Raw genomic sequence first — 21,318 nt, 5'->3', positions numbered from 1 at the left:
TCAACCCTAGAAGGACGAATAAAAGCAAAACATCAAAATCCAATAATCTGATTAAAATAATTCTCAAAGAAAAAAGCGCTTAGAAAATTAAAAGAACTGGGAAAAAGAAAGAAATCAAAAAGGAGAATGTAAGGAATTTCTTTTTTTAAAAGAACAGGTTAAGATTCTGAATTAGAACTTTAAACATCCAACTTTCATTTACTGTAAATTAATTTTCTTTCTATTTCATTTTATTTGTTCATGGGATTTGTCTATGATTTTCACATCTTCTATCTCTCCTTGTTTAGTACTATCTAATACCCAACCTCAGCAAAGCACTTAGCAATGTGCCTGATTCAAATCACATGAGTAATCTCTGTAAAACATGTTGCTACATTCTTTGCTCTCTCTCCTAAACTGTGATGCTCTGGTTGTCATACTGAAAGTGTTATCATATAAGCCCTGCCTTCGTCTAGAGTGCACTTTCCCCTCCAAAGCATATGTTAGTCATTAAATGATAGCTTGAACAGATCAAGATTACGGAAATTTATTGCGAGTCGCTGCAGAGGAGGAAGGTATGCAGAGCTAGCTTCAGGGTGAGTCACTGAAATGCAGTTCCTCTTGGCTGGCCCTGTCCCGATAGGAATCTTGTTGCTGACCCAGCTTGCATTAGCCTCTTAAATTGGGAAGGACTCTACTTTTTTTTAAACAAAAAAAAGGGAAAATCCCTCCTTAGCAGCTGCACATTTCCTGCTAGAAAAACAACTCCAAGTTTCTATTACTAGCTGTTAATATCATTATCTACCAGCTCTGTTGCAAAGCAGAGGGAGTGAGTTGAAATGCCTAGTGTAACAAGCGGTGGGGAGGGAAACAAGCAAAACCAGAAATTTACCATCCACAGATTTCTCTGAAGTATGACTCCTCTGCCATTTCTGAGCTAAAATTAACACTGTTTTCTAAGCCAAACTTTTTATTTATATTGTGTGAACTAAATACAAGGATTGTTTTAGATTGGTGATGTTACTGTAACAGAGCCTATACTTAGCCCTACTGCTGCCTTGTAATAAGTACCGTCGCAGCCCCAATGCAGTATCAGGTGACTTTGGTTTTGCTTTAGAAGCGATGCCACTGTGGAAAGGCAAAGGCAGATCACACTCACCACTGCTGAGCAGGTGCCTTATTTTTCCATTGCTGGTTAAATGCAACAACTCAGGAGCGTAATAAAAAGGGTGGACTTCCTTCCAAAATCTGTGCAATTAGTTCTGTACTAATGCAACTAATCACCAGCAGCAGAGCAATAATCTTTGCCTCTACTAGATTGTATAACTGGTATCTCTCCCTCAACCTTCCCCACTTTTCTACTATGGTTGCGAGGACACCACTCTGGATCTGGATCACATTCTAATTTTCCCATTCAGTGGTCCAAGGCAATATTCACAACATTTTCCTGCAGAAATCGTGAATATTTAAACAGGAACAAAAAAAAAAAAAAAAATTTGCATGCAGTGGACTTGCAGAGTTTTGCAATTCCTCTTCTTACTATCTATAAATTAATTCCATTTGGAAACTGCCCAGTACTACTTTATTACCGGAACGGGAAAGTTGAAGACAACTTTTCAACCCTCATTATCACAAACTTGGCTTTTTCAGCTCCACAAACCCATACAGAACTCCCTTGCATCGCTAATGTCTGACGTGCGGAACGTGCCAATGTGCAACTTGCAACAATTCCCAGTCAGATCCCTCTTAACTGCAAGCCGACATAGAGGAGGTTCATGTTCAGAAGCCTTAAATATTCTATGATTTAGGAGCACATCCATATGAATAAATTTCCTGTTACCACCTAAATCCTTCTAGATCTTGTGCTCTTTTGGACACACACCCCCGCAAAAAAAAAAAAAGTGATTCAAGAGATTAAGAAAAAAAAACCTATGGCCTTTCCACAACAATGTTCTAAACGACAGTATGTGCAGAACACCTTATTCTTTTCAAAACATGGTCCATCTTCACAACAGTTAGCCTTTCATTACCTTGTCATTTTCAGTACATTTTTGCATAGGTTTCCAAGGCAGCAGAATATAACTCAGGAAGACAAAACCAGATTTAGTATATTTACCATTTTCTGGACCATCATTTGTTTACATGCATTTAAATATCAGTCACTCATGCCATATAAATCATTCCTGCAAGCTTAAGAGGTTTCACAGAGACATGGGCAGACATGCCAGAAGTCTAGGAACTTGAATACAAGCATGTGATAATGTCTTGGATTGGCAAGCGAGAAACGTAGACTCACGATCTAATACGCAAAAAAGCACAAGCAAAGAATTCAAACTACACATAATTAATAAAAGTAGCCTAACTCCCTCAATACTTAGTGCTAATGTTTTGAAGTCACCATCAGTGCCAAAAAACTAGCAACTGTTACAGCAAAGTACCTCAAGGAGAATGTACAACAGGTTGTTCATACTACTGAAAGCAATAAAAACCAAATTAGATTTAATAGAGTTGCAGATGGCACTTCAGCTGAAATAACTAGCAAGAAATTTTCTAGTGAACTTTCTACTTGTTATTTAATATATGTGCTGACAGAACTTTGCATTTTCAGAAATTATTTGTACAGAGGACCTTTGCTGTATTCCTCATAAATAGAGGCCCATTTAACCGCTAGGACTCATCCTGTGCAACAAGTGCTATCATGGCAATTCTGCCTCTCACAGATACCCATAAGATGATAGCGACAGAAAACTGGCTTAAGAGCAATTCTCAGCACTTAGGTGCATGCTCCACTCCGATTTAATTCCCGCCATATGTGAGAATATAGTAAAAAAATAATAAGTAGCTTAGGAAAATCTAGACCTTAAAAGCTTGCCAATGTGCATAAGACATCCAGTATGAACCCAGACAACGTACAATGTGACGCAGCTGAAATGTGAAGGATCAAACTGTAACAAATCAAAGAAAACAGACAAGAACATCTTTCTTAAACTTCCCTCCACCACAGTAACTTATCTGGAACCTAATCACACTAATCCAGAAAGTCCTTTCTCTTTTTGCTTTTACATGGATTATTCAAGATGTAATTAATGGAGAGAGAGCAACGCATTAGCATTAGATTTCTACTCACTAAAAAACACTGGCTGCCAGTACAGTCAACACACAAACTATCTGAAACAAATCTTCATTTTTTGTCTTTGAACTTGATTCTGTTTTCTCTTCAAATTGTTATGTATAATGAATGGAGTTGTACCAGTCTGAAAGCCACATTAGATCACCATTAGAGTGAGGACTGAAAGCTTGGCCATATGGGAGTCAGCAGTTCTGCCATGGATTGTAATTAAATCAGAATTTTACCCTTTATGCTTAATCTATCTCTTTACAAAACAGTTTTGAAAACACACTCTCCCCAAGTATCTGACTCCAGTGAATCTGAAATTCTCAATCAGCAAAACTATTTCTGACCTTTAAAAAAAAAAAGGAGGGGGGGCATTTTTAATCTAAATCCAGCTTTTTGTGATTTCAAATGCTACAGTTTACTTCTGCCACTTCAAAACAGCTTGACCCCATCAAGAGAGACTTTACAGGATCCCTGCTCACAGTAGGGATTAGGGACTGGTGGTATGTTATTCTTACTTTTCTGTTTATAATTTTAAACATCAAATTTACTAACATCTGAATGTTGGCTACTTCATCTCTGCAGTAACTTTTTTTTTATACTATTTATATATGTATATATCTGCATTAACATTGTGCAAATAAATACAATGTTTTATAGCAGAAACCCTGACAATTCATTAAATGTAGCACAACTAGCTGGAACTCCCACAATAAACCATCACCACATGCAAGGATATTTTCAGGATGTAGTCACTGATGAGGAACTTAAACAAGAGGAACTAAATTGAATTTTAAAATTGTATTCGTGGCTGGGACAGAACTCTTTGATCATGTCAAATATAAACCCTATCATTTTCTCTTCTCCTCCTGTGACAAATGTTCAATCAAAGGCAGAGTGTGAAGTAGCCCAAGACACCACAGTTCTGTAAAATCGGATAGCTGCAGAATTCAGTTCTGGGTTTATAAGTCAGCAAGATTTTTCAAAGTTTATTGCTTGGTATTAACTGACCTCCAACTGCTGATGCACTGTCACTTACAAGCAGAAATTTAAAAGAGAAAAAGCAGATGCTTTTTGCTGCAGATTGACAACACTTGGTTCCAGTCACCAGTGATTATTTTCTTTAGGCAAGTGGTAATTTTATAGATACTAAGTGGAAGCTGGCATATAAAATTACCCATATACCCAAAGAAAAAAGTCAGCAACTAAACTTAAAATCGAAAGTTAACTTTACTTCTACACTTCCAAAAATATTCAGCCACTTCACGATGCCCTCAGTCCTGTTCCAATATCCACCTCAAAGGCAAAGGACTCATTTACAAAGAAATATTGAGGACTTGTTTCATGACAAATGAGTGATAACACATGGAAAGTATTGTGCCTTCAAAGGCTTAAGTCTGTTCTGATGTGGAAATGAAAACTTCCATGACTTACAGCTTATTACAATGCAATCCCGATTCTTCCAACAGGCAATCTTCAATGTGCTTAATGAAAATCTATATTTTTTGTTACTGCACCTTTCTAGGCTTTTAGAATGGATTCCTATGAGAAAATAAGTCCTGGGATGTTTCTGTTAATAACATTAACAACAGAGAACCATTGCTGTATTTTTAAGAGTTGCTGTATATCATCATAATGACTATTGGTATTTTAAGGTTGCCCAGGAGCAAGAAAATTAGCTGCAACAATGTTCATTTCTCATTTGAACTCAATGGATTTTCTGTATTATTTATAGCAAGGATTTAACTTGCGTAACAAAGTGCCAAACTTCGCATTGATTTTTAAATTACAAGCTTTATTATTATTTTTTTCTTTTTGCTTAATTGTGGTACACTCTGTAAGAGTCACAGTTTTAACTGTACTTTAATCAAGTTTTTCTGGCAAAGTTCATCCAGTGAAAAACTATACCTTTGTTCTACAGATGTGGGCAAAATTCGTTGTTTTTCCTTGATCAATATATAAATTAGTCAACGCTTAACTTGCCATAAAAATAAATTGGCTCCACATTGATTTGTCTCTCTCAGGGTAGCACTAATATTTGTGTACAAATGGGAGTTGGTTCTTCTCTCATTTTATTTTCCTATCAGTAATGATGTTAAACAAACCTTGGGATATGGCACGCTGCCGGCCAGGGAAAAGACAACAAAGAGAAGGAGGATGTTCAGGTACCTTTTAGAGGCAAAAGTCCCATTGCCTCATTAAAAGCTCAATGAAAATAGTCCTTAACCTTACCTCTATCTCCCCGAACTGCAAGAGGACTACCAGCACTTTTTTATAATGGGAGCACAGTTAAGAGAAGAGGAGGTCTAGCTTTTCCCTGCACTTGACCAAAGAAGTACCCAAGAGAGCACTTCCCAGATGCGCAGGCTGCACTTAAATAATGAATGGGGACGCTCTCATATGACTCCTGGTTCTGGAGATTTAAGAAAGTCACATAACAGAATATGAGATGGGATTAACAGGAAAAGCTGATAAAGCTTCACTGATGAAGCGCTCTGGCGAGGAGCTTAGAGGAAGCAGGTCACTGTCGGGTTCTGATGGGAAGCATTCATTGCAGAAAGTAAAAGAGCAGAAGCAGAGAAATGATCAAGAGGGGAGCTGGTCAAAAAATGAGGAGAGAAGCAGCTGTTTGAATGATTCAGTGTAATAAAATGGTAGGAAAGATTAACACTTCATGGTGAGGCAGACAATTCTCCAAGCACTACATTTGTTAAAATGAATCATATGGAGCAAAGGAATGAGATGGAACAATGATAAATTAGTCCTAACTTGGTAGTATCTTAGTAAAGCACATTTTTTTCCCCAGAATCAAACAAATCTTTAAAACGGCATTTGCAATAAATATATTGGGGGAAACCCAGCTACATTAAGAATTCTCAATTTGCATCTAATCTTCGTGCGAGGCCCTCTCACAGAGGCTGCAACAGTCAGGAGTTTATAATTCTCTAAAACTGCAGCTGCACACGTTCCCTTTCTGCAAAAAGGAAAGGGAAAATAAAGCCCTGGAGAAAACTACAGAAGCCTTGAAGTGTTTGAAACTAGCGTACAAAAAGTTTTCTTCTAGCCATAAGGCAATTTTCTCTATGGTGCCAGTAAGGGATCAACAGAGCAGCGAGCACAGTGTGCTCCAGTGCATCATCCAGGGCAGGAATGCTCCCCTTTTGTCCCATCACCTTAGTCAGTCCTTCACCCTCTCTGCACCAAATATGTCTGGATTTACACCAAGCTGGTATTTCTATGTGCTGAAAGATGGTCAGCTGCTTTGTCAGGAAAGACAAAAATTTACAGCTACTTTGTCCCCAAGACAGTGTCAAAAAGTGACTTCAGTGTGGTCAAAGATCAAGGTCTATGCTACATAGCTATATGGATTTTACAAAATATTGGTGCCGGTTTACACCATTTCTCCCTCTGTTGCCTCTTCTGACACTTGCCAGAGCATGTTGTGTACGCATTTCAGCCTTGACCTTCATCTCTCCTAAATGTCTACCCTGTGCTGTAATTTCTTGGATCATATAAGCGAAATGTTAGTTCTTCTCTAGTTGCTCCTACTATGAAAAACATCTTGCCAGAAACAGAAATTTTTGAGGATAATCATTTTACAAAATGTACTGTTGCTTCATTACAAAACATCTGGACAGGTCAAGATCAAGACTTCTTCAGCTGAAAACTACCATCAGTATTCACATCATCCCATACACACTAGAGGTGTTAGTTGATTTCTGTTATCTTTTTTGCTGGAGACAGTAGTTCATCCAAGTTGTTGAAGACCAGAGCATCATAATTTTTAAAATCAGTCAAAAAATGTCTGTCTTTCACTGAAATGTTCCTGAGTAACAACTGACTATTTTAACTTAGTGTATCAACTTCTGTCTCTTAGAGGGCTTAGTTTAGACCAAATTTTGCTGGTAAAGAGAAATGTTTATATTAGAATAAATACTGCAACCTGTTGTAAAGAAATAATTCAAAAAATGCATCTTTAATCTAACTTGACCTCTTTATAGTTATGAGGAACAATGTCTGTCTGAAGACATCGTGTGTCCAACATCTGAAGTTTTGTCAATCTTCTTTGACCAAGATGTTGGGAATGTAAAAAAGCTTTTCCAAAGAAATCCTAGACATTTTGCAAAGTTTAACACCTTAATACAAGCCAATATTAAAATTCTTTATGTCCATTCAATACTAAAGCTGAAATTATATGCCTCAGGGTAGCTCTGCTAAGGAGCATGGATCTAGCGTAACTGTATCTTTACTGTTTTGGTCTTTGGACTTACTATTAAAATTACCAGTACATGTGCCAAGCCGTAAGAGTGAGTTTGATGTGAGTAGCTATCCAGTAGGAACATAGCCTATTCTTTTGGTTCAAGTTCATCAAGGGTTCCCATTCAAGGGTACCCATGCAGGGCACCACGCAGTCAACATTTTCAGCCATAATACACATTGGCTAGAGATGAGCAACGGTTACCACTGTTGATCCTCTTACTCTTTCCCTTATTCTCACTCCAGTCCTCCTTGATGGGCTAGAAGCGTTCCAGTCTCCAGAACAACAGAGACTACCACATACTACGACCTGACCCCATCAGCACATATATCAAGGGAGTGGGTAAGTTTAGAGGAAAACATGTGTTCGCACTGAGTATGATATGAATACTAGCTGTCCATAAACGTAACTTTCTTGCATTAAAGCCTTTGTCTGATAGTTCTTCAGGTGAGCTATGGAAAGAGAACAATATATATACGTAGAGCAAGCTCTTCTCATTCTTCGCGCAGGTGTATGTTGAGTGGTAAGACTGTATTATGACAGACATTGAATCAACAGTATAAAGTATTTAATGAGATTTAAAATCCCACTATTAGTAAAACAGCTACAGTGTCACAAAGTACTACTGCTTCTCTCCCATCTTCACCTTGTACCCTAAGCAGTGGGAAGGAAAGGACAGTCATTAAAAAGATCCATGAATGTAATTCTTCAATATGTAAAAAGTCTCAAGCAAAATGGCCCTCAATGATCTCCAAATACCACAGGAAAAGCTATCTTATATCTACAGAGAAGGAAAATGAGAATTGCTTTTCACCCCAGCTATGTCATTGTGTTATAAAAGTGGACACCGTGGATAGAAAGAGTGGATAAGCATTCCTCAGAATGGCAGAAAGAATAAAACACTTAATCACTTCATGTTCTTATGCAAAGAAGTTAATTTTAAATCCTTGATGAAGTCTTCTTGCAAAACAATCTTTCTAAAGCTGTTAATATTTTCATAAGGTAAAAGAAAAAAAGAGTAACAGGAAAAACAGTTTCAGGGATTGTGCAACAAAATAAACTGTTGTTAGAATAGTGACAATTAAAACAAAAATAACACTGTAAGAAGTAAAACATACATGTCTATCCTATCCACAGGGAGTCTTTACTTCTTAAGAAGAATTAAACAAGTAATATTTTTATCCTGTGAAAAAATTGGGATGACTTATTCATCCTGATTCATGAGAATTTCTATTTTAAGTCAGAAAACCATTTTCCACTAATGGAAGCTTGACCAGAAAATTTTCTGCCTGCTCTGTTGGTAGAAAGAATGTCAACCAGCAACATCGTCCCATGAGAATCCAGCTGCAAGCCTGAACATCAAGGCCTAACGGCTGTAATTACTGATGTCCTCTTCTTATGTACTCTCTGATGGAGGTGAGTCTGTTGTCTAGTCTCCCTAGTCCGTGTACCCATGCCCTTAACAGCGTATGTACTAACTGTGAGGTGACTGCTCAGCTCCTGTGCTCCACAGCACCAGTTCAGCCTCCAGCCTGTCCCCCAGGCTGGGCACCCATCTCTTCTGTGCACTCCGTGCCCACTGCCCCATGGTGCTCTCTAGAAAAGGAAGCACTACTATGTCATTTATAAGTATTCCCTGCATTCTCACTTAATTGATTAGATATTAGCATCAGTTTGTATCACCTCATCTTTCAAAAAGAAAGAGAAATCTAATCATCTCACAAGCTCCTAAAAGCTACATAAAAATGCAGACAATTTCAGAGAAACCCAGAGAATCCTTGCCTAAGAAAAGATGTAACTAACAGTGAGTTAGGCTGTGGAATGATAAATGCTCTGTGAAGTTTTGATTCAAGAGGTGATATTCAGTTCACAGACATTCTCTTGGTAACTATGTCCTAGAACAGACGTGTTTTATTTTACTCCCTTTTGTTTTCTGTTGCTCAATGACTGGCACCTTCCTATACACACTAGAAGAGAAAGAATTAAAGTTTTATTAAGCTGTGCCAAGCATCACTACAATCAGTACAAGAAACCATATTCTCCTTTCACTTCTCTCATTTTTCTACTTGTGCAATCCAGTAGACTCCGTTGGAATAGCTATAACTAAATTAGATCAACTGAAAAAAGCCAGACCCAAATTTTAATAGAGAAAAACTATTTGTTTGGACTTGTTATTTTTTACTTTTTTTTTTTTTAATTACACTTTCCTCTCTGTTAAACTGAGAACATTAAGTGGAACAAACAGGCAACCATAAGAATGAGATTGGTATCCACTTCAAATGCTTCTCCCATTATTATAAGCAAGCAAGCAGTATTTTAATGGATGAAACAGGTTTCTAAGCCAGATTTGATGCTCTTGGTTTAATCATCATATTCAGTCATAAACTTACATAAATAACTTGATTGTTACTCTTCTTTTTAAAGTGCATACTTTAACACAGTGATCTTGCAGCCAGAATTTCTTTAGCATTTTAAATTCTACTTTTATTTAACAAGTGATCATACTCAACCAAATGGAAGAGTGAAATAATACATAGTATGATAGAAAGGACCTTTGCTGCTATCATATGAAAGGTTTCAGAGACATGCAGTCATTTTCCAATCTGCTTAAGTAAATTCACTTAAATTTACTTGCGTAAATTTGCTTAAGTAATTTACTTACGGAAATTCACAAGTAAATTGTCTAAATTTATATTGTTTAAAATTATTCCATGGAATTCATTGCAGCTTTTAAAAATCTACAGCAGTGTAAAAGAGAACAGATTTGGCCCACTGTTGCCTTACTTATGCATAACTGGAAGGTATAATCTATCCATCCTTTCCTTAATATTAAATGTGCTCGCTAATTAAAAGCCAGAAGAGAAATTATATTCCCAAAGCCATAGGTGTCAGAGGCAAGCAGCCTTCCTATCAAATTCAATGTATATACCACTTCGGCAGAGCTGCACACATTCTACTCACAACTCCTTACCATGCATCTTCCCCACAGACAAATATTCAGTGTATTTCTATCTACACTATATCTTTGTTTCTAAAGATTACTCACAGAATTTGGAATCCATGGATAAGATACCCAGAGGCATCTGGGTTGGTTCTGTTGCTCACTGATTAATAGCTTTTTCAGCAAATTCACATCAATAGCGAAAATATACAAGAAAGGCAGAGCAGATAACTAGATGTATTCCCATTGCCCAGATCTCAAACTATTGCTTTATTAATTCTCTTTACAAACTTTTACACCTAGTTCTCCTTTTAAACACCTATTCTGACTCCAGATTATTACTTTTCCACTGGCAAAACAATATAAATGAAATACTGCAAACAAAAATTTAAATAAAATATTTTGTGATGGCAAAACAGAATTTCTGTTTCAACACATTTGATGATTTTTAGCATGTTTTGGCAGTTGAAAGTTTTTAGCATTTGGATTTTTTACATGTCATTTGGAATTTTAAAAGGCATTTTAGAAACCAAGCTAGGAGATAAGCTAGATAAACCAAGCTCCCTGGCAGTGCTAGGTTAATGGTTGGACTTGGTAATCTTAAAGGTCTTTTCCAACCTAAATGATTCTATGATTCTATGAAATACAAATTGTTTCACCATCAGATATTACTGAAATTAGGTTCTGGAACAAGCATAGGAAGTATCTCACACAGTTGCATTTAGTTTTGATTTGAAAAAACACTGGAGAAATGGATATTTAGTCCAGCATGGGACCAGTTTCTAATTCAAGTCCACAAATTATTCAGAGGTAAAACACACAATGAGATTATGAATTTTGTAACCGTACTTGTGGAGCAAACTTCCTTGCATCTCAAACTTCTTGTCAGAGTAACAGGATGGTACCAGTTAATTAGAAGTAAAAGCCAGCCACAGATTATTACTGGAGGGAGTAAGTAAGTGGGTAAAAAGTTCCCTGTCTTTCAGAGGGGTGTGCTTTCTGTGCTTTATCCATCTCCTTTCAGGGTTGTATGCCTAAGAGCAAAATCTAGCACACTTATTATCCCAGTACAGTTTATTGAACAGAGTTTAAGATCGTGCTCACTACATATTTAGAAATATTTCCCCCCTTATAATTAAAATTCTCAGAACTTTATATACAAATGTATTGACATGTATTTATGGACTGATTTCAGACAGCACTGAGCTACATTTTCAATGGTGTTAACACAATGGGATAAGTTTCCCCATTTCCCATAAGGATTTTAAAAGAATAAAATTAAAAAAAAACCAAAACAGACATGCAAAAACCCCAGCAAACACCAAAACCAAGTCACACCTGAACAGGTGTTCGCAGGATTCATAAAACCTGAACATTCCCCAAAATGGGAGTAACTGTAGAAATATCATGGTAGAGAATAGATGGCTGCATGTGAATGCTTTGCCAATTCGCAATCAGAGCTCTGGAAGAGAAAACAGCCGCTCCCCTAATGCACAATATAAAGCACACACTGCTCTAGGTAGAGTCTGAAACTCCCAATCAACCTCTATCTGTGGTTACACACAGGCTATGTTAGGCAGACATGTTCATACCATATTCTCATGGATTTTGCTGACTAAAACAGAGAAAGAGACAGATGATAAATGTAAAATTTCTATCTGTATACCAAGATTTCAGTGATCTTCACAGTGAAAGTCAACAGGCATAAAGAAAAGAACGACAGGTTTAACAGCCTGCTAGTAAATCATCATACTAAAGCACGAGGAGGTACCCGAATAAATAAAGCAAAGTACATTTTGTAAATGATCTACCCAAAACACAGAGTCTTCACTTCGCAAGTGGCCGCCTCTAAGAGGCCACTAGGGACATTCAGGAGAGTCCTTAGTTTGAAAAACTGTCAGCAAAACAACACTTTTCATTTCTATGCCTTAGGGTTTTTTCATATATTTGTTTTCTGTAGCCTACTCCATCTTTATCAGAATCCCAACAGGAAGAAGATAAACTGGCTTCAAAACAGCCATTGAAAGAAAAATATCATCAAATATTCAGAAGAACATCTAAGAGATGTTTTCTAGGAAACATTTAAGAATTGAAATCTTTCTTTTCCATTTCTGTTCAACACTGCAAGTAGGTCATAGGTGCTGCATGCCTCATGCCAGCACCTCAGAGTCTGAACTTAGCTATTCTCCATTCCACTGACAAGACAAAGAGAGATGTCTTTTTCTCCAAGAGCAAACAAAACCAGCTATTCTTCCAGTTTCTTGCTGACATATGCTGCTTTGGTGAAACTGAACTGTCTTACCGAAATTGATCAGTTTGAATGAAACTGGTCTCCAAGTTTTCTCAGATTCTCATATTTCCTGTCTCGTTTCTCAGATTCAGAATGCTCTACTCTCTAGAAAGGGCTGTTGACAGTAGAACAGGGATTTGAACCTGCTTCACTCCTATCCCAGGAGCTGTTCTGCCCTTCATACTTGTATTTGTCCTTGGAGGAGTTCCTTCTCTAGGTTTATTCATGAGAACATCCAAAACACCTCAGTTATCTCAGTGTGGATTAAGACCAAAAGCAAAAACCATAAGTGAATTCTTGGTTTTGACAGCTCTAATGAGAAAGCAGCAATTCATACCATCCTATTGTAGCCTGCACAAACACATCCATAGAACGATACATACAGAAAGGCCTAAAGCTATACTTGTCACTTTACCTGCTTTTTAAACATGAGCACTAATCAGCCTTTTGCAGTGATGGAAACGGAAGTCATTGAAGCGTAATGGTTGGAAAAACATAATATTGTAGTCACAAACACCATCTGAATTGCTACTAAAAACGCCCACAAAAATTACAAGCAAAACACAAAAGTCATCACAGACACCAAAGTTTTGAACAGCCCTGATGATAGCCTAAACTGGTAGTTTCCATTTCACTTACCAATTTGTGGGTGAGCTGGATGGTAATAAGAGGGAATCCTGACAGATTGTGGGACAACTTGGGTAGAGGTTCCACTTTGATAGAGATAAGATAACTGGTTGCTGAGATCATATAGCCTTTGTAGGCAGCAGCTTCAGCAATCCTTGGAAAGAAACAAATATATTAAGGAATTAGAACAACAAAAGTTTTTTAGTTCATCCACAAGACCCACAACAACAGGAACACAGGACCTCCTTTTTCCATTCAAGTCAATGAATTTCTATAGGGGAGCAAGATCCGGCCCCAAAAGATCCTACAGGACTAGAAGCAACAGCTACAAAGTATAGGGAACAGCTTTAGACGTTAGGAGAATTGATATCTTAAGTATTCCTTCATTCTGCTCCTCTTTTGCAAAGCTTTACAAGCCTTGCTGAAAGTGCTTTAGAAAATTAGAATCCTACAAAGTAAGGGATCTAAAAATAACCTAACGAAGCAAAGCAATCCAAGTGAGGAGAAAACTTGCGGGGATTTCAGGCTGTTTAAGTAAACGTCATTATTAGTGTGTAAGACACATACTTATATATAATGCATATAAACATATACGTAGGAATATACTTAGAAATAATTTATAGCTTTGCTTTGAAAAATTGATTATGTCCAGTTAGGTTTGTTAGAGAGTAACTCAGGTCACAAAAACAGCTGAACCTGACTAAGCATCTGATTAGTCCAGGTAATACTTTTTTTCCTAGGCTGAAGTAATTTTGCAGTACTTAAGAACCATTTTATTTCTGCTTTCGGCTAAAACTTACGACTTTGGCATTTTCGCACATTTAGGAGTAACTAAGATCCATTCGGCTGTAGGGTAAAATTTTTTACAGTATCAGTAACAAACTGTGCAGGAGTAAAATGGTCTCTGTAATCCACCTGTTCAGTATGTGAATGAATGGTATTTACTATGAGAAATATGAGCCATGGCAAATTAACCATCAGTGTAGGTTTCCCAACTTAGCACACCACTGGGAAGAGCCAGCGTACAAAGCACATTAAAAAACATCTTATTTACATCTGCCACCTGTCTGCAATGGTTTCTTGTTTTTCTTTCAAGAAAAAAAAAAAAGTTGTCAGACATTAAAATAACTTCATTCCGTTCCTCAGCAAGGTCAAATAAAACAGAACTCATTTAGCACAACCCCAAGCACCAGTCCTTAGTTCTGACCACAAAAAAAACATCAGTATCAGACATTACTTCTGCTCCCAGTAACGAGCATATGAATTGAATTTGTTAATCTTGGGGCAAAATTTGCTACCCTGATATGAAAAGTTTAGAGAAGGACTCGTAATGTTAAGACCACCACCTGACATTTTGAGATTTCTCCTACACAGATTAACAGGATGAACATTTTTTCGACACCCATTAGCTGCTGTTTTAACTTTAGAGAGCTAGATGAATTTTGAAGCATGAAAAAAAACGTCAGCACAAGCAAGAAACAGTCTTTCTGTTGCATACACAAACCTGTCTTCACTGTGGCCCTGGATGTTAGATGGCAGTGAGTCTGTCACCCAGTTACCTTCAGTGGGATTACTACAGATTTACACAAACTGTATGAGTGGGAGCAGAGCTGGGCTCAAAACCTTTTTCTGAATTTTTTTTTTTGTAAAGAATCAAAACTGACTCCCCTTAGAAACTGCTATTTATGTAGTCTGAAAATAGAAGTCATCTGTCTGTATAGCACAAAAGCTCCAAGAGTTTTGGTTTTAGCTTTCCACCACAAAAGAAAAAAAAAAAAAAATTGCCCTTAGGAAGAAAATGGACAGGCTTCAAAATTACAGGTGTTCAAGTTAGCCCAGTGCTAGAAGGAACATAAAAAGAAAGTCTTTAAAACAAACTACTCTGGGAAAAACATTGTTATTCTAGTGAAATGTAAGCAAAAAAGTTATAATAGTACAGCACAAAAAAAGAAAACCAAGCAGGGGAGAACTACATGTTTATTTTTAAAACATTTTATGAATACCTAGGGTTTGATTCCACAGAGGGAAAAAAATCGCTAAGTTTGCATTCCCTGTATTACTAGTTTTTTTAGATGTTGTTTCGGACAGATCTGCATCTAGAATTTTATAGATGTGATTCTGCAGTGCATTGCATTCTGCAAACAGTTCAAGTAGCTTGGATTAGTTATAGAAATCTAGCAGGCGTTTCTTCTCCAGTGTCTTTGTGTTTCTCTTTAAGATTGCAGCAGGACCAGATCCTTCCTTCTCAAAAATGAGTGATAAAAATACATACAACTCAGTGGAACAGGAATTGGTCTCCAGGTTGTCCTATTCCACAGAATTCAGAGAATGTACACAAAGATGACATAACTCTCTTATTTCGCTACATCAGAGCCCCAGGAGCTGTAGACTCTATGACAATGCATTACAGCACAGTGACATACAGCATCTTTAATCACATCACATTTCCTAAACTTTGGCCTAAGTCAAGACCATATTAATTCTCTTTCTCTCTTTGAGAAGTTGAGATTATAGTTTATTATCTTAATAAATTGCACCGATCCTCGTTTGAAAAACACAAGTTGTTGTAAATTACTGCCTCTATTTCTTCATGCCAGTAAGAAATACTGCACATTAATGGCACAGTTCCTTTACAGCCACCCGCCAAGTGCCCTTTTTTTGAGAGAGCAGGGTAAACAACAGTACAACTCGCTACTTGAGTTAAAAATGCCACTTAATAATAGCTGTGTGATTATCTCAGTGTGATCAATCTGGTCATAAGCCAGGATTTTTTACCCTGAAGTTCACAAATGAGTTCCCACAATCGTGACCTTCCATAGAGCTGTATGTAAAGACAGGGAGGCAATCCCTGACATTCATGACAGCCGAGATGCTGCATCTTTCCTTCTGCTGTCATAAACACACCAAAAAGTCACAGATTGGAAAAGACTGAGAGAAAGTGTAAGCTAATCTACATACCCCAGTGCAGATCAAGTAAAAACATAAAGTCATACTAGCTTAAAAGGAAAGTGTAATGATTTACATGAATGGCCTTGCAAAATTCCCTGGGGAACTATATTGCCAAGAGGTATACAGCTCTGCATTTACTTTATCTTATCTGCTAATGATTTCACCGATGCAGCATATAAAACAAAAGGTCTTTTAAGCATTGCCTGATCTCCTGTTGTAAAATTACTTTACAGGTTTCTAGGATTAGGATTCAGATTTTATCTAAAGAGGGATGTTATGTTTTCTTACTGGTTTCATTTTAGTGTAAGGTTTATCTTTATGTGTGTCAGGAGAAAAGATGTAATTTCCTTTTATGAGACAAAATTATAAAATTCTAATACCAGATATGATGAATGGAAGGAGAAGACAAAGAAAGACAAACATGTCGCTACGGGAACCTATTTTACTGCAACATAAAGTAAAACATCTAATGTAAGCTTTAATCTCTCTCTAGTTAATGACTACATATCCTCAATATTGCAGCATCAGGATTATGGCTCATAATTTATTTACAGTTGATAATGACATGACTGTTACAAAGGTGTATCACTAAGGTAACAAACAAGGTGTTACACCATGAGAGGTCTGAGATACTTACTTGGTATCCATAGGGTTGATATTACGAAAGAAATAGTGCATGTTATGGTAAAGCAGGCCAACAATGGTAATCCAAGCTGTGAAAAGGGAACAGGGGTTATTCCTCAGAGCAGCAGTTGTAAGCAAGAGACACTTCTCTCCTAGACCTGAAACTCCATGTTAATTAAGAGCCTTGACTTCTGTAGACTTTCATATCTTTGCTTTAGCAGATTTCTGATTATTCTTTTAAGTGAAAAAGTATGAACATCTTGCAGGATGGCACAGGAGAGAGACATCAAACGTAAAATAGAAGGATACTTGCCCTGCACAACTGTACTTCCAAAATAAGTTGTTAAAGTAATCAGTTGTCAATTATAAATCCCCCACATAGCACTAGAAAGGGTCGCATGACATACCAGAGTCAATGTCGCAATGGTAGCTACAGTAATCTCAAGGCTACTTCACCACCACCTACATTAACTGGCAGTTTATGAAACTCAAACACAGGCAAGCAGTTTCCACTTTGGTTGTCTGTTTGCTGCCTGCATTCCAAGTATTTATGGGTACTCCAGCATCTGAGTGAAGACATAGATGTGTGTTTTCTAAGTGTCAGCCACACACATTTCTCTCACTATCCCTTTTGCTGGGTTCCAAGTATTTATAGTGTCTACTGTTTAAGGTGGAATAATAAATTTTTAAGTTAGCTCATTTGGACAGTGTAGAAGTGTGGCCTGAAGGCTAAAATTGCTCAGAAGTGAGCTTTAGCTGGAAAAAGAGTTAAACATTTAATGGGCTGGATCATCTCAGGATACCAAGCATGATAATGTTCTGAAGAAGAAAAAAAAAAAAAAAAAAAAAAAAAAAAAAAAAGATCTGCATGGTGAGAGACTTTATAAGTGGGAAAGGAAAAAACAAGGAAAAAACGTCCTCTCACATGCTATTTTTGGCATTACAAGTTGGTTTGTAATTATAGTTATTCAAGCCTCAGAGCACTTGCAGTCAAGTTTCCAGCCAGAGCCCCCTGCCAGTGCAAAGAAACAAAGCTGTCATCACAAATCAGGTAGACAGTTCAGTAATTATTAGAGTATTTCTCACTGCAGGTTATCTGCAGCTAACTTTGCACTTTATGAATAGGGATCAACCTTCCTTCAACAGAGGTGACTGCGGAAAGGTCTCTGGGTGTATAAATTCCATGGGTTGCAATTTAGGGCACACAGGTCAGATTTTCAAAGATTTGAGGATGCAGTCAGATGTTTTTGTAAATAGGTTCCTTCAATCCCTAATTAAAAGATAGATAATTAACTTCAAACATTGTTATTTTAGAGTCTTGACTAAAGCTTCAGATTTTTGACATACATTCCTTTTGAGATTATTAAAATTTTAGCGTAGGTATGGATCTCTTGAGTTTTGCCTTTTTGCCTTGACTGTAGTTTACATCTTCCTTCTGTTTCTGTAGCTGCTGTTGCTTAAACCTGTCATTTACTAATTTAATTCCATACAACATTTTAAGAGCAATTTTGCGTGATGGGATAAGTAATACCTGATCTGACATTCTGGAATTCCTTAAAAATAATCAGTTCAGATGATTAAAAATAATTTATGAAATTATGGCTTCTCTGATGTAAAAAGATGTCAAAATTAAATGGCTTCAGTCTCTGTGGCCCAGCTGTATTATTCAAGATTAATTCAAGTAATACAAAAATTCTACCACATTAATCATTCATAGTATGACAGGAAAACTGCTGCTTCTTTAGAACCATTATGATCAACAGTGTTCAAATCGGTTACTTGGAAAAATAAAAGCAAATCAAAACCTGTTTTCAAGAAAAATCCTTTTATGGATACCCTGTTTACATGACTCTTCTCCTCCCTTTAGATTTTTCCTTACCTTTTCCATGAAAAGCTTCACTGGGAATGGAAATATAACTCTGTCCTCGAGATGGAAATCGATAGTGAGACAAATTCAGAGTCTGAGGATGCATTTTGACCAAGGTGTAATCTGTGTGGTAAGCCAGACAAAAACATGATAAAATCAATAGTCTCTACAACCTACTTGACTATTCAACTAGACTTCCCTAAGAGCTATTGCAAGTCTTGAATTTAAAACCCCGGATGTTTGCAGAAAAGATAGTAAATTCCCCAAGTATAAAATTGCCTTTTATATCTGACTCCGTTATGACAGAGAAGGTGGTACGCACACTGTTAATATACCATGGATCACTTCACCCATGCTCAAATACTGAGCTTACCAGGGCAAGCAAACCAGATTGATAACACACTCTTCCACTGACATTTGAAGCCGTTATTTCAGACCTCCACTGCTCCATTTGAGAATGCCAGTGTCCAAGAGATTACGTGCAGTGATTAATGGTACTGGTGTCTGCTCAGGTTATTTGCCCCCTCACACAGGTCTCAAAAAGGCAGAGCAGAATGCCAGAACAGACAAATTACCTTTTCTACCTGTAGCATCCAAAGACGCAGATGAAATTAGGGTGCTAGGATGCTACACAGCAGTAAAATAAAATTATCCTAAAAGGTCAAAACTATTCCTACTATTTGCAATCTCTTGTAAAATCCTTGCAAAATTAAGGTTTTCTAGCATCCAGACATCTGCAAATTCAAAGTGCTGCGTAAGAGCTCTAGGCCATTTAACTGCCAATTAGTACAGTATAGTATAGTATTACTAGATTCATTTCATAGAATTCACATTCTAAACCCCTCCCCAAATAACCTCAAGGAAGTTCAAGTACAGTCAGGCTGATTACCTCTGGACTAACTGCACAGTCATCTTTCTAAAACTAAAACACTGTTTTGTATTCAAAAGAGAAAGTTATCTGGTTTGATTTCCTCCTTCATGTTGGCAAAGGAGCAGCTGCAAGCACAGAAACATTTAGGACACCCAGACAGTCCAGAGAGAACATTTCTGCTAAAGCCTACCTGCCACAGATGACGAGCCCTCAACAGTTAAAGGTAACGAGTTTTCGTCCAGATTGCACGTCATATGAGCCATCACACTGTCAATAGTTTGAATTAAACTTCCAAATATGTGAGTGGTCTGGAGGAAGAAGAAAGAGAAGGCTGTACAACAAAAGAAATTGCAGTTCATAGCACAAAATGCCAAGGTGCCATGTTAAATTCCTGAGTGACTCATCAGTCAACCATCCAAAGTCAAATGTGACTTTCTCCACAACCTTTTTCACATATAGTGGATAAAATGTTACACAAATTGATGTCACCTAGAGCCTGACCTTATAAAATACTATGTTTTATAGAATGTCTCCCAATGACTCTCTGCTCTCACCAGCATTTGACAGTCAATTACACTCAGGAATCAGCAGAATGAGGCCAAGAACTGAGCACATTATTTTGACAGTATATAAAGACCGGTATCAGACCTTTATCAGAATATAAGCTGAGACACTACAGTTTGGCCTTTCTTTCATCTTTCTCAAAATGGTTCCCAGTATAAAGCTACTTTAGAAGTGTTTATATGACCCCTGGAAAACAACCCTCGAGGTTGAAACTTGATCCATAAAATCTCAGAGTGAACGCATGTTTCAATGAAAAAGAAATCTATTTTATCTGAAGTCTATTTACATCAGAGATGATAAAGGAATTTAGTCCAAGAACTTAAATCAATTAGACATCTTTTTCTCTTAAAAGCATTTTAGGCTCCAGCGAGAACTTAATTCACTTTAGCCTCTCCTTCTCTCAGTTTAAAAGCTCTCTCTTCTGCAATCTGTGCTCCATTAAGATTCAAACAAAAATCTCAGGAAATTCCTGGGTTCCTGCTGCAAGTATTTCTCTGCACTCTTAAAGGTAGACTAGAAGAAAAAGAACATCGATACAAGTTACTTTTCCCTATATTAGGCTTAATCTCTCTCAAAGCTTCAGTTCACTGAACAGGTAAGCACTACTGCGTATTTCACTTGTACTGAAAAACATCAATCTGCAAAACAAATGTCAACTTTTAAATATCAAAGTCCAGTGCTAAAAAAGGAGTGATTAAACACTTACTTTAGTAACAATATCTCATTTTATAAGTACAATTTCATTTCATTCATCCTGAAATATGTGGAAATCGCAGCAGAAAAAGTTCCCTTAAAACACATAAAAGAAAACAACCTGATTGTTTTGTCTGTGGATCTTTACGGCAAATATGAAAGTGACATATGAGAAAATAAGTAAGTCTTACTGACAGAAAGTCCTAACAAGAAGGATAATAGAGGCAAGCAGTTTCATTACTATCCGTGTGAAGTTATGCAACCAAAGTAACCTACAAATCTAAGCCCATTTGTCTTACCTCTGGTACATCAGTCTGGCTGGGCAATAACAGAAAGTCTTCAATAGCTTTTAAAAATGCCTAAAAGATAAATAAAACTCTATTACTTGATTATTTATTAATCAGCAACATCTCCTGGTAAGGATCCAAGGCACACCTCTGCTAGGATTGTCTTAGGTTTATTTTAAGATGACAAGCCCATTTTCATTCAAGTCACAGATTCACCTCTACCTGCCAGCACTCTCATCGTGTTCTGTATGGT

At 37.1% G+C, this 21,318-nt stretch overlaps 1 protein-coding gene across 6 annotated transcripts in view; it reads right to left on the bottom strand.

Moving 5' to 3' along the window:
- ADGRD1 (adhesion G protein-coupled receptor D1) overlaps positions 1–21,318 on the bottom strand; it is a 175,212-nt gene that overhangs the window by 114,069 nt on the left and 39,825 nt on the right. For all 6 annotated transcript variants that reach the window (XM_087754595.1, XM_087754600.1, XM_087754598.1 and 3 more), the window contains 5 exons: positions 21,078–21,137; positions 19,712–19,829; positions 18,663–18,773; positions 16,797–16,872; positions 13,223–13,364 (listed from right to left, as the gene is read on the bottom strand). In XM_087754595.1, coding sequence (XP_087610721.1) covers positions 13,223–13,364; positions 16,797–16,872; positions 18,663–18,773; positions 19,712–19,829; positions 21,078–21,137 — 507 coding nt within the window. The remainder of the gene's footprint in view (positions 1–13,222; positions 13,365–16,796; positions 16,873–18,662; positions 18,774–19,711; positions 19,830–21,077; positions 21,138–21,318) is intronic.

Source organism: Nipponia nippon, unplaced genomic scaffold (assembly GCF_047370975.1).
Source record: "Nipponia nippon isolate SJK-2023a ecotype South Korea unplaced genomic scaffold, ASM4737097v1 scaffold_18, whole genome shotgun sequence".
NCBI lineage: Eukaryota > Metazoa > Chordata > Aves > Pelecaniformes > Threskiornithidae > Nipponia > Nipponia nippon.
The sequence above is the reverse complement of the archived record's forward strand: the minus strand, read 5'-3'. Positions and strand labels throughout refer to the sequence as shown.